Source organism: Haemorhous mexicanus, chromosome 26 (assembly GCF_027477595.1).
Source record: "Haemorhous mexicanus isolate bHaeMex1 chromosome 26, bHaeMex1.pri, whole genome shotgun sequence".
Classification (NCBI taxonomy): Eukaryota; Metazoa; Chordata; class Aves; order Passeriformes; family Fringillidae; genus Haemorhous; species Haemorhous mexicanus.
The window spans coordinates 839,618-866,372 of NC_082366.1; the positions used below are offsets into that span (position 1 = coordinate 839,618).

General features: G+C 48.2%; 1 protein-coding gene across 6 annotated transcripts in view; it reads left to right on the forward strand.

Annotated features, from left to right (window-relative positions):
* Positions 1-26,755, forward strand: part of HDAC4 (histone deacetylase 4) — a 179,583-nt gene that overhangs the window by 9,648 nt on the left and 143,180 nt on the right. For 4 of the 6 annotated variants that reach the window (XM_059868354.1, XM_059868357.1, XM_059868356.1 and 1 more), the window contains exon 2: positions 15,458-15,707. In XM_059868354.1, coding sequence (XP_059724337.1) covers positions 15,686-15,707 — 22 coding nt within the window. In that variant the 5' untranslated portion in view covers positions 15,458-15,685. The remainder of the gene's footprint in view (positions 1-15,457; positions 15,708-26,755) is intronic. The other 2 variants (XM_059868358.1, XM_059868359.1) reach the window with 1 other exon arrangement.

Genomic DNA, 26,755 nt, shown 5'->3' on the forward strand with positions numbered 1-26,755 from the left:
GGACAGTTCTGCCCAGGGGAATGATTCCCTGGGAAGGGGAGGAGGAAGTAAAGGAACTGAGAGTGGCAGGTAGACATTGAACTCTTGTGGCTGCCCTACTTCAAAGGGAGCGGGCCATAAAAGCCCCAACAGCAGTTGGGTGAGGAAAATTGCACCTCAGATATGAAATCCTGCCCTGTAACAGCCCAGCCAGGCTGGCCTCGTGCAGGTCCTCTCAGAAACAGGAGTTTGGGCTGCTCAGCCAGTGCAGCAAAAAAAGCACTTATGTTTAATGGGGTGTTCAGCTCATTTAAAACGGCAGCAAACCCCAGCAACCTGAGCTGGGCAGAAATGAGAGCACCTCCTTGCAGCAGGCTTGTCACCCTTCTGGGACAGGGATACCCAGCCACTGTACACTTCCCATGCCTGGATCTTCCCAAGTGCCAGTATGAATGACATTCCCCACATTCTTTCCTTAGCTGGGAGGAGCTGATCAGGCCCTGAGGTTGTGAGTCCTGCTGGAAGCTCAGAGATAGCTCAGGCTTTAGCTCTTGGCCTTTTTCTTCCCTCTTCATGAGGGTACTCCTGGAGTGGGATGCCCCAGTCCAAGGAGCTGGATATGGACATCTGATCCTCCTTGCTGCCTTTTTGCTCCAATAGGAAAAATCTTCAGTGTCTGCATTCACTGCGGAATGTCTAAGAGGAGCAACTTAGACTGTATTTAAATAAATAAAAAAAAAGCAGCATATTTTTGGCAATAATTTAGACTTTTGCTGTAAACTGTCTACATTCCCTGGGGGATGAGGTCTCCTTTTGAGAAAATCTGTTCTGGATTCAGTATGTTTGACAATTTCTTTGTGTGACTACCTTCAGGTTTTTGTTTTGGTGGGGTAAATGAGCACAATAATGTGTGTGTGCTTCTAAGTGCTCAGCTTGGGGGTTTATTTCTAATTTTTTTTCTTTAAAATATCAAAACCCTCTCTTCAGGGTACTAGGACTGACAAGGTTTTCGTTCCAGTATTGTAACACAAGGTGTTCTCTGTTTCAGACTGTAAATATTTATCTCTTGTCAAAGCAGAGCAGTTACTATTGGGAACTGATCTGGCATGTGAAAAGGTTTTCCTTAAGGAATTTGTTTCCTTTTATTTACAGTGTTATCGTATATTTAAATTCCAGGGCCTCAGCATATAGCTGTGAGGCTCCTTCCTAGCACTGGCAGCTAAAATGGGAATTATGGCAGCCTGGGGATGGGGATAAGGGAGCTCTGAGCACTGGCTGGAGCCAGAGCGTGGCTGTGAAACCCAGGCAAAGCCAGGCCAGGTCCTGGTGTTCTCCTGCAGGGCGGTGCTGGGGCTGGCTCTGATGGAAGGGGCACAGACTGAGCTCAGGTGAGCACAGGTGTTCGCTGGGCTGGCACTTCCCAGCTGCTGGGCTGTTCCCTCCTGGAGCAGGTCCTCTCAGCCCTGTCCCTGTCTCTGCTTCTCCTCCTGCCAGCAAACCTGCTTTGTCATAACCTTCCTGCTGCACTAGGAGCCTTCTCCAGCCACCTCCTGTTGGATTGCTCTCTGCTGTGCTTGCCACAGGTCTGGGGATGTGTTCTTGCTCCTGGGAACTCCTGACACCTCCCTGCTGCCTGCAGGTCCTGCTCCTGAGAGCTGGAGCCTGCTTTCATCTCCCTGGAGTGCCTGGCATTGCTGGGGAAATTGTTCCTGTTGTGTTGTGCCACATGTGGGAGGCTTATTCAGCCTGCAAAGGTCTGGGGTTTATTTTTTACATCTCCCTAGCTTCTGCACACGCTTATTTTTTGATGCTGGTGGTTGCTTGAAGTTCTGGATACTCTTGCCTGTGTGCTGGAGTCTCGGAAGAGCAGCCAAGGGCTGTCGAGGAGGGCTGCAGGCTGTACTGTTTGCCCTCTCTTAGGGAACAGCCTCATGGAGTGAAATTAGTTATTGAGGCTGAGTTCAGCCCCTGCCATGGCAGGGCAGAGCTGCTTTTGCTTTTGTTTAGCAATGTGCAAAATGCATAGCTCAGACTAGAGCCAGCACTGGCCTTTGAGCTCATCTCGCTGATTCAGAGGTGGTGGGCAGATAAAATGGAGTGAAAATAAGAAATGCTTTCTTTGCCTCTGGTGTTTGAATCTACATTTATTTATTTCACTATACATCTATTTATTGCACACCTATATACTTCATATCCATGAGAACAAATCATGTCTACAGTTAATATTTTCATGCATCCATATTCCTGCCTGGTGTGTCTGTCCAAACCCCAAGGACAACAGCTGGATGTCCAGGGAATGCCTTTATCATGTCCTGAGTCGCTATCAGGTCACATCAGCTTCAGTTCTTGCTCTGTAATCTGTCTCCAGGGATGCACGCTCAGTACACCCCTTCTTTTTCTCCTCTCTGACATCTCGTGTGAAATGTGCAGTTTGTGGCTTCGGGGCAGCAAGCCCTGTCCTGGTTTGGGGAGGGGTTTGTGACTGGGACTGGAGGGATGCAGCTTTTCCAGGCTGCTTTATGGCTTTATGTAGAGTTTTTAATAGCACTTCCAAATCAGACTACTAACAGGTAAATGGCCAAAGTTACTCATAAACACTGTGATAGTTAGAGTGGAGACTCTGAATAGAAAGCTTTGTTCAGGATTTCCTGGAGTGAGAAGTGAAGCTGTCTTGGTCAGAGGGAGCTGCTCTGTGAAGATTCAGTGCCGGCCTTATCTCTCTTGTTTAATGCGATATATTTGAGCAGAATCAAAGTTGGTTTTGAGTGTTACTGGCAGAAATGGCAGCCTATTTGCATATTTACTGGCTTCTGGGAGTCTAGATATGTCAGCAGCCTCTGCTCCTTTTCACTCGATCTTATCTCCCCATTCCATTTCAGGAAAGAATTCCTGCAATCTCCTTCCCCCGCCCCAGCCCTGAAGTATGCTTTGCATGCCGAGTGCTCTGAGGTAATGGCACTCTCTTTGCTCTGCAGTGGCCCTGCCATTTGCTTCAGTGGAAAGCTGGTGCTGAAATGTAAATTTTCAGCTGCCTGCCATCCCGAGGAGGTGTTTGTCTGTCGGAGTGTGCTGAGGCTGTGCGTGGTTTCTCTCGGGAAGGGGCTGGAGGTGGCTGCAGGCATTGGCTGTCTGGCCATTTGTTCCCCTCTGCCATAATGTAACTTATTAATCATTATGTTCATAGAAACACGGAATCATTTAGGTGGAAAAGTTCTGTAAGATCATCAAATCCAGCAGTTCCCCCAGCACTCCTGTGTCCCAAGTGCCACATCCACATGGCTTTTAAACCCCAGGGATGGGGACTCCACGGCTGCCCTGGGACTGACAAATCTCTCCAGGCAGAAATTTTTCTGAATATCCAACATTAACCTCCCCCATTAACAACCTGAGGCTGTTTCCTCCTGTCCTGTCATTTGTTACCAGGGGAAAAAGATCAAGCCCAGCTCAGCAGAACCTCCTGTCAGGTACAGGACAGATCCAGATTAAGGTTTACATGCAGAGTCTTTGCATTTGTTTGTTTCCCCTTTGTATTCTTTCCCTTTCATTTCCCAGAGTATCCCAAGCAGCAGGTGAAAAGGTGGATAAGGTGAGAGGAGATCCTGCAGAGCAGAGCTTTGGTGACTAATGGCAGCTTATCTTGAAAGCCCAGCAATTCCTCCTGGTGCAGAAGCTGGAGCTGGTAGTCTGAAGTTACAGGAGGAGGTTTAGGAGCATGCAAAGGTGCAAAATCCCAAGCTCTAGGAAAGTGAATAAAGACCCCGAAGGTTGGGCTTTGATGTTTTTAAAGGCTGAAGAGGGACAAAAGCAGGTGTAAATTACTTTGCTTCATTCCCACCCTGAAAGAGGAGGCAGTTGCAGGAGGAATGTTCTGTCTGTGCTGTTTAGTGTGAAAAGCCATAAAGGGCTTGCAGGTGTTGGTGGATGAGAAGCTCAGCATGACCCAGCAAAGTGCTCTGCAGCCCAGAAATCCCAAACCCCCAAATCCTGGGCTGCGTCAAAGAACTGTGACCAGCAGGGAAGGGGGGATTCTGCCCCACTCAGGTGAGAACCCACCTGCAGAGCTGTCCCAGCCCCGGGGCCCAGCACAGGGAGGAGCTGGAGCTGCTGGAGAGATGCAGAGGAGGCCATGGAGCTGCTGGGAGAGCTGGGGGTGCTCACCTGGAGAGGAAAAGCTCCAGGGAGAGCTCAGAGCCCCTTGCAGGGCCTGAAAGGGCTCCAGGAAAGCTGGAGAGGGACTGGGGACAAGGGACGGAGGGACAGGACCCAGGGAATGGCTCCCACTGCCAGAGGGCAGGGAGGGATGGGAGATTGGGAAGGGATTTGTCCCTATGAGGGTGGGCAGGCCCTGGCACAGGGTGCCCACAGCAGCTGTGGCTGCCCCTGGATCCCTGGCAGTGTCCAAGGCCAGGCTGGATGGGCTTGGAGCAGCTTGGGATAGTGGAAGGTGTCCCTGCCCATGGCAGGGTGAGGAATGGGATGGGCTTTGAGGTCCCTTCAAACCCTAAGTTAGGGCTCTAAGGCTTCCTTGAGGACACAGAGTTGAAATCCCTTTCTGCCTGGTGACTGACAGTATTGTAAAACACACCTTAAAAAGCCCCCATGGCAGGTCCTGTGTCAGTCCTTGAAATATGTCCAACTTTTTTATGGCTTTACAGTCCATTTTCTTATTGCCAAGAACAATTTCAGTTTGCCTTGCTGTGTTCAAACAGGCAAAATGGGCCATATAAAATGTAAATCCTAAAGTAAATGGAGCTCTTCCTTCACACTGAGTTAAAGAACCATTGTGATGTTGGGAGCAGCACCTGGAAAGTTATTTCCCAAAAGTTTGCTGGCCTTTGTCAAGGTATCCCGCAGGTACTTCTTTAAAGGGTTTTGCTCCTCTTTGGTTTTGATGGTGTTCTAAACCAGATAAATATATAATAAACAACCTGAAACCTCCTGGAGCCTGAGAGGTGCCAGTTGCTCCTTCCTTGCCTTTCTTGCTTGTCAGCTTTTAAGACTGAAATATTTGCCTGAAGATTCTAGTTTTCATTAAAGGGTGATGCTGGTCATGAGAAATGTAACCCTGTTCAGAGCAGAGGAACTCACAGGTTTGTGGTGACTTACTTGGTTTCCTGTCCTGGCTGTGGATGTGGCTGCAAAATGATAATTGTGATTTTAAACTGGAAATGGTGGAACCCCTGTGAATATAAAACTGTATATTTATTGCAGCTTCCTGTGGGGGTTCCTGCCCCTTCAGTTATCAGCAGTCTGGGGCTTGGAGTCTCAGCAGCTTTGGCAGAGGAGCCAGGACTGAGCAGAGTGCCCAGGACTGCCCTGTGAGCATCCCCGAGGGATGATCCCAGCAGCAGAGGGATGGATGCTGTGAGTGGTTACAGGTTTTCCCAACAAATAAAAGTAAATTATATTGCACTTTAAAGCCAAAGTTGAAGTTCTTGCTTTCTGTTTGCTGCGTTATCCTTCATGCTTGAGTGTAAAATTTGGATTTAGGTAAAGATCCTTTGAGTAAGATACACAGGACATTTTTATTGGCTGTAGGAAAACAGGCCCTTTAAAAGGAGAAGTGGCAGAGTGGCACCACACATTGGAGTTTGGATGAGATGCCCTTTCCAAGCCAAACCATTCTGGGAGTCCATGATCCCCTGCAGTTCGTTGGGACTGGGGTCTGGCTGCTTGGGTGGCTGTGGGAAGGGGCAGTGTTTTGGTATCATTGCTGGCATTCAGTGCCAATGATACCAAATAACACCAATAAATATGGTACCAAATAACACCAATCATTCAGTGCCAGACAGGAGAGATAAAACATGCAGAGATGTAAGCTCTGGAGCCTGTGGTGAGGTCCCAGAGCTTCTGTGGGTGAGGATGTGCTGTGTCCAAGGAGCTGGGCACCAGCCAGGGTGGAGGGTGCTCACCTGAGCTCTGCCCACATTCCTGCAGTGTGGGTTGGGAAGCACAGCCTGGGAAGGGAGGGCAGAGTTATGGGATACAGGGGGTCAGGAGTGACATGGGATGTCCTTAAACAAAATAGTTTTTTGGAGGTGGGCAGTGTTGGAGCCAGTAACTGAGGCATGGAAAAATGTAATAAACACTGAGTTGAAGTGGCTCCTCCAGAGAGAGTGCCTGGACGAGGCTCTGTGAGCAGGGACCCCTCTGCTTGGCAGGAAGGTGAGCTCAGGCTGGGGCCACCAGGTGATGCCAGGCAGCCTCTGGAGCAGGGGGACACTCCAGGGGAGCTCTGCATGGCACCGTGTGGCTCCTGGCTGGTTTGATGTGCTGGCAGAGGCTGTGAGCTGTGATTGTGTCACTGTTTTACAGCAGAGGGCTGAATGTCCACTCCATGGTGATGCAACGTGTTTGAGGAGACCTTGGGGCATGTTTCTTTCCCAGAGCATGCCAAAGGTCAGCACTGCCAAAGCCACGGGGGCAGTAGGTGGGAATGGCAGCGAGGTTAACATGGGGCACTGGAGAGCAGCACGAAGCTTCTGGATCCAAGTGGCCCTTCCAGAAAAGGACTTGAGGAAATGGAAATGTCTCACCAGACAAAAGAGCTGCACGAGCTGGGTGGCAGGCTTGCTTGAGTGTTCAGACCAAATAATTTTCTCTTGGTAATCAGATAGCATTCAATTAAAAAAAAAAAAAAAAAAAAAGAGAACTAGGCTGACCTTAAACAATGTTTGTTCTTTAAAAAAAGTCAATATTCTTTTTCCAAGTTAATGAAAGTAATTAACAGTGATTGATGACACATGTACTCAGCTATTTTATGCTGGGAGACCAAATGGGTTAGGCACAGCTAGTGACCAGTAATTCTGATTCTTTGTCAGAAGGAACAAGAAGTTCAGATGTGGCTGGAACAGCTCAAGTATGTGAAGAGAAAAGGTAAATGTTTTTCCCTCTGCCTTTGCCTACCTGAGGAGCTGAAAAACAACCCCAGGTAAAGAATTGCTTTCAGCCAGTGAGGTGAACTCCCTATTTGCTGGCCACACAGCCTCTTCCTGGCACTGAAAATGTTGTTGGGAGGATTCTGGTTAAAAATAACGTGGAGTTATGGAGTTACAGAAGGGTTTGGGTATTTTTTTTGGACCCGAAAGACCATCTAGTTCCACCCCCCTGCCATGGGCAGGGCTGCCCCTCACTAGTTCAGGTTCCAGCCTGGTCTCAAATATTCCATTTTTAATCACTTCTCAGTCAGGCATGTAGAAGGAGTTTTGATTTTTCTGCTCCTGAGTGTGTGCAGTGAGGGTGATCTGCAAGGCAGGGATGAAGAAATGGGATAAACTCCCAGTCTGCATTCACCTTCTGTCGAGCACTACTTCCAGCTATCTGATTTGGACTCCTTCAAATGTGGAAACAGTAGGATGGAGGAAAGACATGGAATTGGGAGAGAAGAGGGCCTCAGAAAAAGCCAAGGCAGTAGATTTTTATAGGTGGCTCTGCCCAATTGGTGCCAACTCCTGCGAGGCTCCGGTAGCAGCTGGAACAGGCTCCCGAGGCAGACTTTTATCCTTTCTCCCTCCCACGCGGATCCATCTGTGAGACTGCTTGTTCTTGCTGCTCTTGCTGAGAAACTGGATTGAGCTCAGAAGCATCCTGCTCTTTCAGACCCTCTGCCAGAGTCTTGCTAGTCAAGGAGGGCTCTGTATTCCTGCAGATTCGCACAGTCCCAGGTTTCAAACAGGCATTTCTGAATCTGCAGCTCTTCCTGCTCGACTCCAAAAAAAATCATTTCCACCTCGTTGGCCGCTTTAACCTGGGGCTCCCACGGCGTGAACACGAGCAAATTTCCAGATTTGCTCGGGATCTTTTGTTCAGAGTTGTGGGTGACACCTGGGAGGATTTAGGTTCACTCCTCATGCACTTGGTTGTTCCCAAAGTGGTTTTGCTTCTCTGTGTGTTTGGGATACCTGCAGTGGTTCTGACATCAATTCTTGTTGAGGTCTAAAAACTGCTGAGAGATCTGCCCAGTGGTATTGCTGTGAAATCTGTGGAAGCAGAAATTGTGTGGATACTCCTGTGTGTTCCTAGCAAGGAGGAAGGACACAAAACTTGGTGGTCTTGGGTGTCCACCAGATTGTTTTTCTTTCTAGGCTGTGGAGGCGCCTCTGATTTTCAGAGCAGCTCTAAGTGCTGGTCAGGGTGATTTGCAAAAGTGTCTGTGCAAGGTACCACAAGGGATTTCCTCAGTTTGAAACTTTGTGACGAAAATACTGCCAGGATCAAGCTCAATAATGTCAGTTTTGTGTTAATTTAACATAGAAATGGGTGAAGGGTGTTTTCACTTTCACTGAGATACCATGTTTTCAGTTTGGGCTGGTTACTCAGCGCTTGGACTTCCACCAGAGATCAGTCTGAGCACCTGACTTTGAGACACAACTGAAAAGAGCCTGGGAAAAGCAGCTTTACTCAGGGAATCTGTGTGATTCCCTGGAAATCAGCTGTGGAGTGTTCCGTGACTATGAGAAGCAAAAGGATGGGAAACTGTAGAAAGCATTTTCCTTGATTATTTTTGTAGACAATTTCTGTTACATGTAATTAGATTAATTAGTTCCACCTAGGTTTTCCAGCCTTCCATAGCTGTGGATTACTTCCATGTTAATAAAGCAGCTCATAATTAGTTAATAGTGTCTTGCCATTTGTGGCTGTTCATTTTGTTTCTGACGGTGACTTCAGTGCATGTGTAGCACTGCTTATGTTGCAGGGACTTGCTTGTGGAATAATGGCAGGATTGCTCCCAGGGGCTGTCTAGAAAGGCACTGCAGCTCCTGGGTGAATTGGGGAAGTTTGGAGCAGGTGTTGGTTGGTCCTGGAGTCTTGGTAAACACACACTAAAATTGAACATGTAGGACCAGTGTGCCCAGAGATGGAATCCCTGCTGGTGTCACCACACAGAAGTTGTCAGGAGGTCACAGTGTTTGGTGTGAGCAGCAGATCTTCACCATGTATGTGAGCTGGGGAGTGGAAGTTCCAGGGAGAGGCAGAAGCACAATGTTTGTTCAGCTCTGGGCTGTCATGTGAGAGCCTCTTGTGATGGCTGGCTGGGAAAAGTCAGCATTTGCTAAACAAATGCACTGGGGCTGATTCCTTGAAGTGCTGCCGTGTTCCTGAGCTGCTCTGGGTGTTTGAATCACCGTGCTGAGCTTTTGATCTCAGATGCAGGCACCTCTGGTGCTGCTGCTGCAGGGAAACCATGTGTTTGGCCAAGATGGGATGTCCTGGCAAAGAGGGCTGGACTGGTCAGTCTGGATCCTCCTTGCTGGGGCATGTTTGTACCTGGCGTTCCCTTAGAGAGGAGCTCTTGGTAACAGCTCCTCTCGGTTGGGTTTCCTGTTTATTTGGCAGTTGCACAGCTCTACCTGTAGTGAAGGCTTCAGTGCTCACACTGCTTGTGCTCCCTGTCCCCTTTCCATGAGGATTTCTGAGTTTTGTGTCAGCACTTCCACTTGCCAGTGTTTCCCTTCACTTTCTGAGTGCAGGTGTGGAAACTGGAAAGAATCTGATATGTGATTTCAGTGCAATATAGGAAGTTTTACAGAGCACAGTTTATATTTTGGGAGATGGGGCTGTCACGTGTGGGACAATGCAGAGCTGAGTTGGTTTGGGGACTTTAGGTTGGTGTTCAAATGAGATTTTAAGGTTTTTTAAGGTCTTTAAAAGTTCTTCATTGCCACGTTCTCCAGCAGCATCCAAGAGGATGTACTTTGGGAGGCCTTTCACAACAGGACATGCACATGGTGACACTTCTCAGCAGTGACTTGTCTCGTGCACTTGGTGTTTGTCCTCTTCCATAAGAAATTTGTCCATTTGCTTTTGGAATTCAGGAAAACTTTTGGTTTTTCCAGCACCTCGAGTCAGTTTCTCAGTGCAGCTAAGGAGGAGCAGGTAATGCAGAGAGCACATTTCAAATTGTGCTTTTTTCCAAATTGGGGACCCTTTCCTTGCTCCTGGGTCCACTCAGCTTCTTGCCCAGCAAAAGCAGGGCAAAAAGTTCTAGCTCTGACAGAAATAGATGGAAAGCTGAGTGATCAATGATTTGTCTGTGTTAATCATGATTCTGCATCACTGTGCTGTCTTTAAGTCACCTCTGTCTGGGCTGCAGGTTTATTATAATCTGTTTCACCTGCATGAGAAATTTGTACCACACCTCTGATGGTTTTCTTGCCCTTTTGAAACTCTTACACTGCATACTCAGAAAAGGAAGGGGAGTGTCCAGAGCTGACAAAACCCGTGTGGTTTTGGAGGAACTGGGCTAACACAGCAGCAAATTTGCCTCTTATTTTTATTTTTCATTATTCCATGGTAATCCAGTTGCTCTTCTGGCCACAGCTGAGCATTAAGCTGATAGCAGATTTTACAGTGTCACCTGCTATTCTCACAGTGCGTGTTTAGAGACAGAAAACTGCTTAGAGACTTCAAACTCTTTAGGGTGGGGGGGTGTCTGATGGTGTTTGACGTTTGCAAATATATTTCCTGGAAGAGGTGTATTGCTGGAAGTGTGGGAAAAGCAGCACTTGTGGGCAGTGCTTGTGAAACCTGCTCTCCTGGGGCAGATCCAGTGAAGCTGGATTCTGCTGGAGAAGTAAGAGTTGAGGGAGTGTTGTCTCAGGGCTCTGGGGTCCTGGGGACTGCTGCCACTCTTTTTGTCACCTTGCAAAGTGGTGGCTGGGAAATGGAGGTCCCTGGAGGGGAGGTGAGCTCAGGAGGCTGTTCCACACTGGCTCTGCTCTAAATAAAGCAGCCTAGCCTGGTGGAAGGTGTCCCTGCCCATGGCAGGGGTTGGGGGTGAGGTGGGCTTTGAGGTCCCTTCCAGCCCAAGCTGTTCCATCACCCTGTGTAAAGACGCAGTAAATCTCTCTGTGGTCACAGTGAATTGTTTGCAGGCACTTCTCAGCCTCTTCCTTCCCTCCTCTTTCTGTGTGTGGATCCTGTATTGGCAGTATTTTATAAACACACCCTGAGAAGCAAAGGCAGCTTTCCCCCCGCTCTGGTTAAAGTGCAGGATCTGTTGTCGAAGGAGAGCTTGAATCGATTGAGCTCTGAGAGACGCTGTGCCTCCCTTCAGCTCGGTGTGTTTGTGTAAACCCAGGGCTGTTTGCTTCCAAATGCAGCCAGGAAGGTAATTTGGGGGGAAAAATACCAATCTCATTGGAATCTATGTGTGCCAGGTAGAAGGATCGGTGGTGATGCCTTTTGGAAGGGGGTGGTGGTGCTCCCATGGCTTTTGGAGAGCAAACCCCACGGTGCTGGGGTGCTGCTGGAGCAGAGGCAGGATGTGGAAGGCCTTCCAGCATGCCGTTGTTCCACCAAGGGATGCTGGCAGCAGTGCTGCTGTGTCAGGGAGAGCCAGGGACCAGAGCTCCTGGTCCCGAGTAACCTGGCTGACTCAGCCTGAAAGCCCAGCCCCAGGCCAGGATTCTTATCAGGGCTGGAGAGCAATGAAAGCTCTGAAAAATGGAGCTCTGTAAATAAAGTTCTGTGGTGGCTGTCGTTAGTGGTTGCTGCACATCTGGACTTGTGGATTGGTGCACAGAAGCACATCTGGAAGGGGCTGGGAGGAGGAAGGTGAACGTTCATGCTGCCACAGAATCACGGAACCATAAGGGATTGGAAGGGACCTTAAAGATCACCTTGTTCCACCCCCCTGCACCTTCCACTATCCCAGGTTGCTCCAAGCCCAGAATGGTCTTGAGCAGTGCCAGGGATGCATCCACAAGCTCCCTGGGCAACCTATTCCAGTGTCTCATTACCCTCACAGTAAAACATTCTTCCTAATACTTAAATTCCCACTCTTTCCAGTGTGAACCCATTATTCCTTGTTCCCTCACTGCAGTTCCTGATGCAGAGTCCCTCTTCAGCTTCCTCAGAGCCCCTTCAGATAAGGGAATGTTGCTTTGAGGTAACCAAGCACACAACCTTCCCTTCTCCAGGCTGGACAGCCCCAGCTTTCTCAGTCTGAGTTTGCAGGGGAGCTGCCCCAGGCCTCCTATCAACAAATCAGTCTTGGGGCAGAACTGTAAAAAAAAATAAAAATAAAAAAAACCTTTCTGTTGGGGTAAGAGAAGATCTGGAATTACTTTAAACCCAGGGAAGGTGCCTTGCCAGGCTTGGTGGTTTGCTAAGGCTCCAAAGCAGGGAGAAACGAGGTGCTTTGGCAGGGGCTGCAGCCCCTCAGTCTGTCCTGCAGGAACAGAGGCTCGTTTGGGTCTGTGACAAGGAGGTGACAGCACTCTCAGACCATGGGCACCCTCTGATCCAGGGATGTGATAAGGGTACAGCTGCTGATGCACTAGCCCCCGTGGTTTTAGGGTTCTCTCACGTGCGCCCTGCTAGAAGCAGCCTGAAACAAGCAGGCATTAAGTGGCTCCTTGTGCTCCTGTTCCTGAGATTTTTAAAAGTCCAGCAGTGACCAGACTCTGAAAATTCTCCTGCAAGGCCGGAAGCTTGATGATGCCAGTGCTGGTTAAATAATGTTTGCCAAACCAGTTCTGCTGGGCACTTCCTGCGGTGCCACCCCTGCCCTGTCCGTGGCCGCTCTCCCGAGCCCTTCCTTTGCTCAGTGCCCAGGGATGTGCCAACCCTGGCACGGTCCCCATGGCCCTGCTTGCTGTCTGCCAGGCCAGTTCCTGGCCAGTTCCAGGCCAGCAGGTGATCCTGGAGCTTGTGGCATGCTCTGCGTGGCTGTGCCCATCTCCGCTCCTGCCGAAGCCCAGCAGAGCCTGCAGTGCACCCCAAAATCCAGCTCAAAAACCTTTTAGTGCACCCCAAAATCCAGCTCAAAACCTTTCAGTGCACCTCAAAATCCAGCAGGGAGCCTTGTTGTGCCCCATCTGGCCAAGGCACAGGCTCTGAGGTGCCTCCTGTGTGCAGGGTGGCAGTGGGAGGTGGCCCGGAGCCAGTCCCTGCCCGTGCCTCTGAACGATGCTCGGGGTGGACTCGCTGTTCCTCGGGACAGAGGTGATCGCCCTTGTCCTGGGAGGCACTGGAGCAGAAGTTAAACAAACTCGGGTTTGTTTTTCCTTTTAATCTTATTTTTTTTCCTAAACGAGATAATTTGCTTGGAAAAGCCTCTAGACCTGAGGCACAGAGAGAGGCAGCGTTTCACTTCTTTTAATTTAAGGGGTGTTTTCCTTGAGATGGTGGCAAAAGGACAAATGTACAGAATTTTTGCAGGTGGAGGCCTGGCACTGGTCTGCATGGAGATCAGTGCAAGGGCTACCTGAAAATTACAATTTGGGGGAAGGTAGTTTAAGACAGGACTGCTGTGTCCTGGAGTGAAGCATGGAATCACAGAGTGATTGGAAGGGACCTTAAAACCCATCTCATTCCACCCCCTGCCATGGGCAGGGACACCTCCCGCTGCCCCAGGCTGCTCCAAGCCCCTGGCCTTGAACCCTTCCAGGGGTGGGGCAGAAGTAGGAACGGATTAAACTGGCGGTGCTGTTGAATGGTTTTGGTGCTATGCAATCAGTCCAGTTTCTTTGGGCAACTTTCACTGTTCACGCTCATATTTTCATTCTTGTGCTGGGAAAATGAGGACAGGGAGATCTGGTAACTCCACTCCAAATCCTTCTCGTCTACAGCTGAGATGGCTTATGCTACAGCAGTACCTGCTGGTTTTAATGAAAATAAATTATGTTAGTATCTTGCTAATGCCTGGTCTAAGCTGACCCAGCTCTGTTTAACAGGATGTGCTGATTAATGGGACTGGAACATCTTGAACATTCGGGATGGCAGAGACCTGCAGGGATTGGAAATGACATTTAAGTGATTTTCTCTCAAATTTGACACGTAACATGGAACGCGTTCCAGGGCTCTAAGAATGCAAGATGGGCAGAGAGGAACTTGGAGAGTGGTGATGCTGAGACACTTGGGCTGCAGAGAAACAGCCAATTAAAGGGGTTTTTAATGAAGCACAGCAAGGAAGGGACTGTGTTCAGCAGTGCCTGCCCAGGCATTTTCCCGCACATCAGGGAAGCAACTTTAGAAAGCCCATCCTGAGCAACTGTGCTGGTGCTGGAAGTCTCAGACCTGGTTTTGGAAAGGAACGCTCAAATCCCAGTGTGCTAAGAACTCTTCCAGGAATAGCCAGCAGTGCCTGAAGTGCCGTGGCACAGTGGCCAGAGGGTCCTTGTGCAGGGCAGGAGCAGTCCCCATGGCAGCTCCCATGGCAGCTCCAGCTGCCATCCCCCGCCCCAGCGGTGCTGCAGGGCACCACTCCTTGGGAGCTGCTGCCAGAGCAGTTTGGGGTGAGCAGAGTCAGCTGGATCCGTGGGGAAGGGCTGGAGCTGGCTGCTGCCAGCAGGGTGACCTCACCCCAGCGCTGGGTGATGCCTGGCCGGGCAGGAGGAGCTCCCCTGGGTACCCAGGAGGGCTGGGCTGCTGGTTGTATGGTGTTCTGTGGTGCAAAGAAGGGAAATCACCTGTGGCAGTGGGATACTGTGCAGTGGGGACACAGCTGGATTCAGTCTGGGTCAGGGGCATTGGCTGGAGCTCGTGCCAGTGGCACAGCACAGTCCCTGAGACAGCCTGCCTGTAAAACAGGGATGCTCAGGAATCCCAGAATGGTTTGGGTGGAAGGGAACCTCAAAGCCCGTCCCATTCCACTCCCTTCCATGGATAGGGACACCTTCCACTATCCCAGGTTTCTCCAAGGCTGGTGCAACCTGGCCTTGGACACTTCCAAGGATGGGAAATACTGGATGTCACTTGGTATAGTGCCAAAAACCCCCTGACCCCCCCCAAAACTGAACCTGAGCAAGTTCTGTCGGTGTAAGGGTGCCTGGTTAGGTCAGCATGGGTCTCAGGTGGGGTTTCTCCAAACCAGGCTATCTACTGCTTCTATGCTTCCCTATTTTGGGGGCTGGGGCCAGAGGTTGCTGACTCTGTGGGTGATTTCCCCTCTGTTCTCTCTCCCTCCCTCTACTACACAGCTTCAAAATAATTGGGAATGGTGGATTTTTTTTCCCCTGGGGCAGTATGGAGCTGCTTCTTAGTAATCTGCTGGAGGCTTGGGTAGAGTGGGAGTGGAATTGATTGTGTGGGTTTTTTTCCTTCCTGCTCCAAGACCACTTCTTGGCACTGAGGAATTTTTCTTTAGACTTCTTTGGGGAACAGATGCGTGAAGTACAGTTACCACTCATACATATGGCTTTTAAAATATGGAAGCTGTTGGACTGAAGTGGCTTCATATGGTGCTGTTGGAGGATGAGAATTAACACAGAATTTTGGGTTTCTGAGACGTGAATGTGTCGTTGGAAAGTTGTTTAATTGTTTTTTTTTTAAATAATGTTAAGTAGTAATTTGCATCTTTATGGTTATTAATCAAAGTAACATTTACAACTCTGAAAATTACTCTCTCTGCAGCCCTTAATGCCTAAAATAGCATTGTAGTTTAATCTCAGGGATAAATAGGTTATATAATGTACAATTTAAATGGCTGTTAATCTTCATTTGCTAACGCAGACATCTTTTTCTTTAATTGCAGGTTCCCATTTTAAAAGTTATTGGAAGACTCTCTGCCACCCTCTTGGATTACTTCCCATACGACTCAGCATGTCACTGTGCCCTGGATTTTACAAGGTGGCCATGATTTAATCCCCACTTCCCACTCCTATGTATTGGTGAAGCACTGGAGCTCTTTTGAGCTGCTGTTACTCCCGTGGGAACTGATCTGTCTCCAATCCCTTCTCCCAAGGACTAGACATTGCCAGCAATGAGCTCCCAAAGCCATCCAGGTAAGGGTAAGGCCACGTGGAGTCCCAGCAGTGACCCCAAAACACAGTTTGGTGCAGTTTGGTGCATGGACACACCTTTTCATTGGGCTGAAATGGTCATCCAGACCCCCTCCCTCCCTTTCCTGCTCCGTCTGATACTTGGTCTGAAGGTGGAAAGTGCTGTTGGTGTTACCCAGAGTTACAAGGAAGTTTTACCATTTCAGACTTCTGATAGTTCTAAAGTTTGGGTTTCTAATGGTTGCATCAGTGAAAATAGGAATTTTCTGAGTCATTAACCAGATATTTAATTTGTTAGATCTGTGCTGATGAGCCTTAACGATATGGAGTGTACTTCCAAGGAAGGGGCATGGTTCTGCTGCTGCCTTTATTGATATTTGAGAAACCTGCTGGACTTTTTAACAGGAAGGAACAGTTTTGCTGGAACAAAAGTCAATTGATCCACCTCAATGCTGTCTGGGGGATTATCCCTAATGTGTCTTGTAATTTGAGGCATGATTCATCACTACCAAATTGTGCATTTCTGTCTGTCAGGAGAATCTGTAGCTGCTCAGTTACCTGCTTTCCAGCTTAAAGGTGCCTCACACATTAGTTTTTAGGGAGTCTGGGGCAACTTTTGTGTTAGAGCTTTTTAAGAGGAATTTTAATTGTGCTTGGGCTGTTTCAGTTTATGATACAGAACTGGCTGCTGGGAAGCAAATAATCCAACAACAACAAGGCATGTGGAAGGACTTAATTTCACTCTGCCTCTGAGAGATTACTCTGTGACTTCAGTTTAATCAGGTTGAGGTTAACAATTAAGGCTGAAGTGCTAAAAGCCAGAGAACAGCTTCTAAGATTGAAGGAACTGCCTGTTGTGGGGGAAGAAATCCTGCAATAAATAGGGGTGCTGGAGTTTACAGGCAGCAGGGGGAGACCTGACCTTCTCCTCACAACTGAAATGAGTTGATGAGTCTCTAAAATCATCAGAATGATCAAAAAGAAAAAAAACAAACCTGGCCTCTGCTTCCATAATGTAGCAGTCTTAGATTTTGAAGTTTGTTGGTACTATGAGGAGTTGAGAAATGTGTGTTTGTATGAAGACAGGTATTTACTGGAGACACAAATGCAGAGTGATGTTTTTCAGGAGCTCTGTTCTTCAGATAACAGATAATTGTTGTTTCAGTGTTTCCATGACTCAGGAGGGAGGCTGGGCAGCTGTGGCCGCCTGCTTTTCTCTCCTTGTGGTGGTGGGAGACCCTAAACACCCACCTGCAGTCCAAACCCAGCCATGGGTATGTCTTGGCTTCTCAAGGAGCTGCTCTCCAGAGGTTCGGGAAGTGATGATGTCCTTCCTGCTTGGGCTATTATGCAGTGGAAGCCTGATGCTGGTTTGCCTTGCTTCCTTTCATAATTCATCACTGAACACTTGTTCCTCCTGCCTCTTTCTGCTGCTTTTGCTCAGTGTTCCTGTAGATCCAGAAATCAGCTTTAGCTTTGTTTTTCTACGGACCCTTTCTAGAATGGTGCTGAGAAGGGTGGTCTGATCAAAACCCAGGGTGTGGCAGCTGGGCAGGATGCTGCTGCATACCCACCTTGTGTCCTTCTGGGTGCTGGGTTCTTATTCTGGTTGTACTTCCAAGGGTTGGGTTGGAATTCTGCAGCGTTTCGTGGTGGCTTTTCACCCCCAGTGTTCTTGCTGCTCATTTCTCTTTCAAGACTCAGTTGTATAATAAGGAGCAGAAATATTCCTCAAGCCTTGCCAAAGATGACATCTGGACTTCTCATGTCAGTTATCATAGCCATGTTGATTATACAGCTACAGGTAATTATTCCTAATGATGGGCATTGTTTAAGGGAAGGCTCTGGCTTAACTCAAGAGCCCATTAAGCCTTGCTTCAGTGGGTTCAAGCTTTCTTCTCTAATCTTCTCCAAGGCCAGCACTAATGGGATGTTTTAGGAGCTGTGCCATGAAATTGTTGCGGCATAGATGAATGGAAGTGGTTTGGGTTGGGTTTTTTCTGTGCTTTTTCTGATTTTTCATTTCACTCTGCAAAGCTTTTGTGAGAAGTGTGGGGCACTGAGAGCTTCTCACCGGACAAGGTGGAAAAATATGGAGAAGATTTAAGTTGGCTGAGAAAAGTGTGACTTCTTCCCCCACCACTGCCTCTTCTTTCGTTGTGTTTTGGACTAAGATTCTGTAGGGAATAAGAAATAACTTTTGGAGAAGAAGAATACCCAGGTGGGAGAAAACTTCCTGGGAGGCATCACGTGGCCTTTGGCTTTTGGCAGAGGAGTCGCTGCCTCTTCCAGCGCTGGAACAAAGCTGGAAAAAAAGACGCTGGAATTGTGCTGCGAAGGCTCAAGTTGCTGCAAAATATAATTAAGACAATTAGGCTAATTAAGATAACATTTAGGATTATGACAAAGCTTGGGGGGGCAGGGGAAAGCATGTTTAGTTTCACTCCTTAACCTGTTCACGTTGGCCACAATTGAAGCTTGCCTTACATAACCCGTGGTGCTCACCTTACCCAGGCTGACTGGGTTGTGAGTAGGTGTGGGGTATTTTTATAGGGCTTTTTTAATGTTTTAGGGTTCCCCCCCCTTATTTACCTTAAATGATTCCTTGCAGTTGCCTTCTACCTCCCCCCTTAATTTTCAGTGGCTTGAGTTTCACTATCGTTCTCTTCTTTAATCAGTAAAGATTGTTCTGCTGATACTAGTTATACATAAAGATTAGTTTTAAAAAGCCAAAACACTTAAAGTTAATCACTCAACTGATTTGTATTTGTTTAAAGTTCACTTTCCTTTGTAAAAGCTGAAAATCTCCATGTTCAATGAAGCATTTTGTTTATGAAATGTTATCCTGCAGGAATTAACCAGTCTGAATGCAAATGCTCCATCCTTTCTTCAGAGCCACTCTTGCAGAGATGCAAATTTCAGCTACATTTTGCAGTGCTGAATGTTTGATAATTAGGAATATTGAAGTTTTGAGAATGAGCTGCCTGACTGATAGGGTACAATCTGCAGCAGGGATCATTAGGGCTGAGAGGAGCTCCGGGATCACTCGGCACCGGGAGAACAAGTTGGGGAGTCACGTACTGTGATTTGCTGGGCAGATAAGGACTTCTGTACGGGGCTTTATCTGCAGCCAGCCACTCTCCTGCCCTGCTCCACAGCTCAGTGAGGCATGGAAAGCCATTTCATGCAGCACACACACAAGAGCTCTCCCCACGAGCATCTCCCAACGTTTTGCACCGCGCGATAAATATTTGATGCGTTCTCTTTTTAAAGATTAAGAAGTTTCTGTGGAGATGTATTTCAAGGCGGCTTTAAATGACACTGACCTACTTTCTGGCAGCAATGAGGCTGTCTGGGGAAGTTATCTGGGGGCAAGAGCATCCTTTCAAATAAACAGAAGGACTATGGGGGTTAGCTCCAGCCCTCCTCGGGCAGGGCTGAGCTGTGGTGGGTACTTGGTGACTGTGGATGATCATCTGGACATGGTGTATGATGGAGTCACAGAATGGTTTGGGTGGGAAGGGGCTGTAAAACCCACTCCAACCATGGGCAGGGACACTTTCTACTATGCCAGGTTGCTCCAAGCCCCCTCCAACCTGGTCTTGGACACTTCCAGAGAGCCCTGCTTCCCCTTTCCAGTCTGGTGCTCTGGTTTTACTGGATTATTCTACACTGGGAATTCAGAGACTTCCCCTGAGCAGCCTGGTGCCCAAGTTTTGAGGGGAGGACTTTGGGGTTGGCTGTGGGGTAAACTCAGCAACAAGCTCTGGTAAGAAGAGCTGGAAACTCCAGCAGATGGAACTGGCCATGTCTCCATTCACTTTTCTTTCTCTAGCCCACGACAGAACACCTTTTCCACCTTCATTCCTGTTCTTACCCATGTGGGAGCTGAGCCTGTCCTGGATTTCCTCTAGGAGCGGTGTCATTTTGAGGTCCTTGAAAGTTTTAAGTCTGCTCCCACTAAACATGTGAAGTTTTCACTTTCTGGAGCTTCAAATAGTTGGGACTTTCTGTGCAAGGGTTTGATTGTACCCTCAAAAGAGAAGAATAGTTTTGTGCTTCGACTTGGGGTTCAAGCTGAAGTTCCTGCTAGGTCAGTGTCCCTGCCAAGTACAATCCTCTCATTTCTGCTTTTTCTTTAAATGCAGTTCTTGCACTTAGGAATTCTTTAAAAGCCTGTTTCTAAAGTAAGATTTTTAGCCTGTGATGTTTCCTGCAGTGCAAAGATGAGAAGCAGGTGCTTGTGATGAGAGGCTGAGAACTCTGGATTATTTTGAATGAAGTACAGGGTAGGGGAAGGATATAAAAAAGGTTGTGCTTTTAAAGTTGGGTGATTCTGTAATAATGTCTGAGATAGTCCTTGGGATCTTGTGTCCCACTTGGAAAGGAGACAAACCTTTTTCTCTGAGGTTACTGCATTTTTGTTACTCACTTTTGGTCAGCCCCAGTTTGCCCTGTGTCTCATACTTCCTAAATTCAATTTGTTACTGGAAGAGTGGATAAACAATTGCAATGAGGTTTCTTCTTTCAATGTAGTGTTTAGTATATCTTCTTCATCCTCTGACATCTGCAGAAACTGCCTTTACAGTCAGAGGATAGGTGGGAGTGAGTGAACGTGGAGTAGCAGGTGCCTGACTGGAGAATTAACAATTGTGGAATTGGTAATTCTCCCATCTTTCAGTAAAGGTTTTGCCAGTCCCTTTCTCCTCACAGCTTGCCATGTACCAGGAATTCCACCCCCACACTTTAATTTCTGTATTTTGTTATTTCTGCTTAGGCCATTAAGCAGGGAAAGCCTTGACTCCTGCACTGTTGGAGCTGCCAGGTGGAGTGGTCAAACCACTGAGAAATGGGGCACACAATTTGTTCTTCTGCTAAGAAAACTAAAATTAACACATCAGCTGGTCTTTTAAAGGTTTTGTTTCCATAACCAAAATCAAAGTAGTGTTGTTTCATCAGTTACTGGGAAAATCTAAAGATGCTTTACCTGCAGTGCCCTGGCTTGCTTTGAGGTGCTCAGCAGCTCTTGGGGTTCCCCCTGGGGATTGCTGTCACCCTTTGGCTTGAGGGACTGATTTGCTCAGGTGTGGGAGCAGGTTTTTAGCTTTTCAGAAGGATGAGGCTGATATTAAACTTCATACCTATTGAAAAGTGAATTTCATATGGGAATAATCCCAAGTGGGCTTTTCTGAGACCCTTCTGTCTCAGCTGGAAGCCAGCCCTGGTGGCAGCGGTGCCTGTGGGAGTTTCCAGGAGCTCCTGAGTGTGTTTGGGGTACAGTGGGGCATTGCTGGTCCTGCTTTGAACCCTGGCAGCACAAGCTTTGCCAGGGAATCCACAGGCCAGACTTAATCTTCTCCATGTTTGTAGCTGCCCTGCTCCACTTTGATGTTGCAAGGAATGTTTTGGAAGCTTGAGTTGCCAAGCGTGAGGAGGTTCTGCCAGGATGGTTGGGCAGGCTCAGCCCGGGGAGACAGGAGCCTGACCACAGCTCCCTGTGGATACGTGGGCAAGGGGGAAGGACAGGTAGGGTTGTGACAACAGCCATTAAATACACTCTCTCAACCTCTGCTCATGTGTGATGTGGATTTTTGGGGGGGCTGATGGAGTAAATTTTACTTTTATTTGTTGCTTTGTTGTTTCTTGGGGTTTATTTTCTGTCATTTTGGTTTTACCAAGGGCTGAACAATCCCAGCACAGAAAAACAACTCCTTTTGCTGACTTACCTGTGAACAGAGCAGAAGCAGAGTGCCTCTCCTCCAGGAGAAACTCCCCACCAATGTAGAGCTGCTTGCAGTGGAGGGGACTGCTGGAAAACCCCCTGTGCTCTGTGCCAGGGCTGGGATCAGCATGTTGGAGAAATCGCAGATGAATTCAAAGAAATCACTTTTTGGTTTTTTGTTTGTTTTTTTTTTTTTTTAATCAATCCTGACCCTTTGGCTATTCTGGAAGCCGTGTGCTCGTGCTGTTTGTAGCCCTTGTGCTGCCAAACCACATAAATAGCTTTATGGGGCAAATGGTGATGGGAGCTAGGTCTGCTTTGGGAGCTCTGAGCTGCCAGCCTTGGCCTCAGGTGCCTGTTCTGTCCTCCAGGGCAGCTGCTGGGGCCCTGTGACCCCACCAGGATCAAACCACGGAGCGCACGGCGAGGGGCCGTGGGCTCTGCGTGCCCCCGTGGGCTCTGCTGGCTGTGCTAGGGATGTTGAGTTTCTCTGGCAGCTGCTGCTGTCCCTGAACTCCCGTGTGCTGACTCCGTGTCCCGTGTGGTGACTCTTTGTGTCACCTGGGATCAATGGCCCCGGATCAATGTGGGGGCTTGGCTGCAAATGGGAGCAGCCGGAGATGGGAAAGGCGGCCCAGGCTGGGTGATCTGCTCAGAGATCTGAGGGCAGCTGGGTTTTTGTCTGCTGCTGGAAAGGTGGTTTCAGCAGTTATGATCAATTGATAATTCTTTAGGCAGGGAACCCTTAAAGCCTGGTGGTGATGTTAAAATAATCCATTGAGAATTGTATTTTGCTCTTCTGTTTCGGCATTCAAAACTTGCACTTTCTACTCAAGCAAGGCTTAACCCTCTCTGTTAACTGTGACCTTTATTTTATGCTGCCTATAAAGAGAAACAGTTTTAAACAGTTTTTTCCACTCCTGATCTAGAAAATGCTTGAGCTGCTCCTGTGGGAAGACATAAAAGCCTGAACTAGACCAACCCTCTCTTTTCTGGTCATAAAATCATCCAAAACAGTAAAAAAGATCATACACCAAACACTACAAGTCCATCCAAGTACTGAATCCCTGACGTCTGTCGCTTCAGGAAAAATCTCTGAAACTTCCCAGAACTTGCTTTATTCTAACTAAGGTGCCAGTGGTCTCACAGAACCTCTGCCAGGGGAAAGCATGTGATCCTCACAGCTCCCCAACCCAGGAGAAGGGCTCTGGCATCTCTTCCCTGCCAGCAGCAAGAATCTGATTGGCATTAGATGGCTTTTTCCCTTCCTTTTTTTCCTTTCCAGCAGGTGGAAGGCCTGTTCTGCAGGCTCGTAACTCTTGACAGGTTTATCGTGATGTCTTCTTGGCAGGTAGGGCTGATGCTATTCCTTCAGCCTGCATTAAAGATTCTTTTCTTTTTCATTTTTTTCCCTTCAAAGTGGAGCTCTGTGCAGTAGCTCTTTCAAGGAGGCAATAGGACTGTTGCCCCTGGTTTCCTTCTTTTTATCTTAACTGCGGCAGGTAGAGCCAACCTGAAGGGTCACTACACCTTCACCCCCCCTCCACCTCCCCCAAATAAACTTGAGACAGGTTCATCTGAACAAACACAGCACCAAGTCGTGTTGACAGAGGTTTGGGAAAGCTCTGATTTATTCCTCTCATGTATTTTCTTTTTCACAAGGAAAGTTATGCAGGCAGCTTCTGCTCAGGCACTGCCTGATTCCTGAATCCTTCTGAAGAAGCTGCTCTGTGGAAGTCGCACTTTTAATTTTTTTCTTCCTTTCCTCTCTTTTCAGCGGTGTTTGTCATGGGAGACTTCAGCCTGTTGTTTTTAGCAGCTCACCAAAGCGTTTAAGGAGAATTCCTCCTCCTCCACTGATTAATTTCTGGCATGGAGCACAAAATAGCTCTTGCGTCAATAAATCGTCACAGCCCTCGCTTGTCTCTGTCAGCGTAAATACACTTGGACTGCAGCGTGCCCCCAGGCAGGCCAGAGGTCCCAGTTTTGCAGCTGCAGGGTGGTCGAGTCCAAGAGTGCAAGGCTGGGCTGGCAGAGCTGCTGCAGTTTGTGTTGCCAGCCCCTTCGCCCCCTACCCCTCCTTAACTTCTTAGCTTCTGGAATTCTGTTCTAGTTATAAAGATATATATTGTTCTGCAGCTTAGGACATCATGGTTCTGGGTGCAACTGTTTGATTTACTGGGAAAACAGGAGTGTGTTTGTGGCTGTGAGCAAGGTTCTGCTCAGTGACTCTCTTCTGGTTTCACTGCTTTACCTCCCATCACTTGGGAGGCTCCTTCTCAAGCTGCTTGCTCAGACTCTTGTTTTTTTTTTTTTTTTAATTTTACTTTTTTAATTTTGTCTTTTTTGACTGGTGTTTCTGGTGTTTGCTTTTGTTGGAGAAACGGTGGATAGCAGTTGCACAAAAGAACGTGATGTTTTGGGAGTGATTGCCCAAATCATTGGGCAACAGGGACTTGCTCTTTAGATGTTCCAGCCATTAGATGAAAGGGACTTTCTGCAAAGCCATTTGCTGGAACAACTGTTGTGCAAACGGGGTGCTGAATGCTGCTGGAAATGGGGAGGGGGGTGAGAAACCTGGAAAGTGGATCATCCTCCTGCACTTGGAATTCTTGCAGGGAAGCTTGAGGGAGCTGCTGGAGAGGCTGGGACCATCCATTGGCAGCTTCAGAGTCAGAGAGTGGGATGGGAAGTGCTGGCTGTCTGCAGAGGCTTCTCCTTGCAGAGTACCCTGATGGAACTGCTCTCTGGGCTTTCCTGGAGCACCTTCCTCCTCCCACTGGCAAGGCTGCCCACACAGCTGCCCTGCCTCTAAATGGAGCAGTTGAGCAGACTTGAGAATAAGAATGATCTAGAAGTGTTTCTAAAATTTAGATTTTTTTTTTAAATTGTTATTCTCTAATCTACATCTAAATACAAACACAAACTGCTGGTGGAGGGGTGGGGGAAAATTCCTCAATATCCCACCTGTGGATGAAAACTCTTGGCAGGTATTTTTGCCAGTTTTGAGAAATCAGCTGTAGCTGCTCTAAACCAAACTGTTCCATTGTAAACTTCTGCACATATTCCTTCTGTCCTTTGAAAATCAACCAGCCCGTGGATGCCAATGGATCAGCACTGGAAGGGGGGTCTTGATGGGGTTTGGGTCTGGAAGAAATTCCAGAGGTAGAACACCTATTCTGGGGAGAAAACCATCTGCTCACAGGTGACTTGCATTGCCAGAAAGGAGAGCATGGCTTGCTCTCAGCCTCATGCAGGGATTTGATAAACTCTGTATTTTCTAGGATTTCTCATCTTGTTCCCTTGGCCTTTCTCTCTGGAGCTTCAAACTAATATTCATGGAGAGATTTATGTGTTTTGGCCAAAATGCAGAATGTGTGCAAAAATATCCCTGCTGCCTTTTCCCCCTTAAGAGCTCGAGATTTGAGAGTGAAAATGCAGGTTTAAAAGTGTTTTCATGATCAGTTTGTTTATTCCTTGGTCTGTGATGCGTGGGGTGGTGCTGGGGGAGCCAGGAGGGGTTGAGGTGGCAGGAAAAGGCAGCAGGGGTTGTGTCACTGTGGCTGTCTGGCAGCTGCCTGCCCCTGCCCGTGTCGGGGTGCAGGCTGTGTGGGCTTTTCCTGCTTTTCTCTTTCTCCTTGTTGATGCCAGGGTGGTGGTTTGGCTCTGCAGTGGGCACAGAGCAGCTCCCCTGATGTGGCTGCCGTGTGTCTGTCCAGGCTCCTTCTGTCTGAACTGTTCAGAGTTTCTTCCTTAGGGCCTCGCTGGGCTGGGGCTGGGCTTTGCCACAGCCTGGTGTTGGGTCAGGCTGTTGGAGCCTGCTGATCACACACACACTCTCTCTCTCATTTTCCCATCTCAGGTGTCTGGTGTGCCTCTGAACATGCATCACGTGGCATGCTGTGGGCAGTGAGTGATGCTGGGGTAAACACAGAGCTGCAGTTTGCTGAGTGAAGCTGTGGCAGCTCAGGGTGTGCTGGGCTTTTCCTCCTCTCCTGGACCTGAGTGCTGGAGAGCTGGAGATCCCCTGTTCCCACTGATCAGGCTGGGACCTGGGGTGGTTGTTGGCTCTGGGAGCTCTCTGGGATGCCCATTCCACACTGAGGAGTCTCTGACTTCCTTTGTGCCTGAGGTCAATTCTTTTTTCTTGTAAAGCACTGGAACAGGCTGCTTGGTGCAGTGGTGGAGTTGCCATCCCTGGAAGTGTTAAAAAAAACCCACCTGGACTCTAAAATTAAATATTTCCTTCCTATTTCAGCTTGTGTTTCACAGCTGGGGCTGCTCTTCAGGAGAGGCAGGCAGGAGAGTCCCTTCAGGAGCCACCAGTCCCCAGAGCTGGGTTCTGTAGTCACAGCAGCACAGCTCTGCCGTGGGATGAGCCCTCCCTCCCGGGGAAGGTGAGCTGGGATAAAGGGATCTGCTTGTGGTGTCTTGTTTGGCTTTTCAGGCTCTTGAAGCCAGAGAGCTCTGCAGAAGGAGCTTGTTTTTATTCAGAAATAATGATGCAGTAGTTGGTTTAGGCACATAAACATTTGTGGCTTGAACAGGCAGAGGTATGATACACACTTGTGTTGGGAGATGAGTTCTGTCTCGCTGGAAACTCCTTTTTCCTCTTGCAAGAAACAACTGTGGGACTATTTCCTTTGAACATCAATGGGTTTTTCACCCCCCAAAATCTTCACCTGGTTTTATTTTGCAGTAAGAAGCAGTAGGTAGTGTTTAGGAACCATTGTTATTGAGATTGTATCTGGCAAAGACACCATCTCACCAACAGCTTTCAAAGATTCTGAAAAAGGCAGAATGCTCAGTATTTGCTCCTCTAATATTTTTGCTTACAGTTTCCCACCAAGCCTGTGTTTCCATCCTGTCTGTGAGCTTCACTGGCTTTGTCACATTTGCAAGTTGTTAATAACATCTTGATTTGTTGGTATATTCTCGGTATTGGCAAATTCTACGTGATTTATCTGCTTAGATCTGCGTTATTTACTGCTCTGCCTCTTCCAAGTTAATAATTTCCCTGACTAAGGATACCTTTGTGCACAGGGAAAGATGCAGGGAGGAAAAATCTGGGATGTTTCTCTTCTCTCCTCCTCTTCCTCCTCCTCCTCCTCCTCCTCCAAAACTGGAACTAGTGGAGGCTGCTGGCCACTTTCACTGGTCATCTGCTGAGTCCTTTAATTAGAACGCTTCTGACTTGGAGCATCCACATCTCTGGCTCAGACCTTGGATGCAAGCAGAAGAGGCATAAGAGCTCCGCTGTCTCTGGTCCCCAGATTGTAATTTCACTCAAGCCCATTCTTAGATGTTGGGACAATGAATGGAAGTGTGT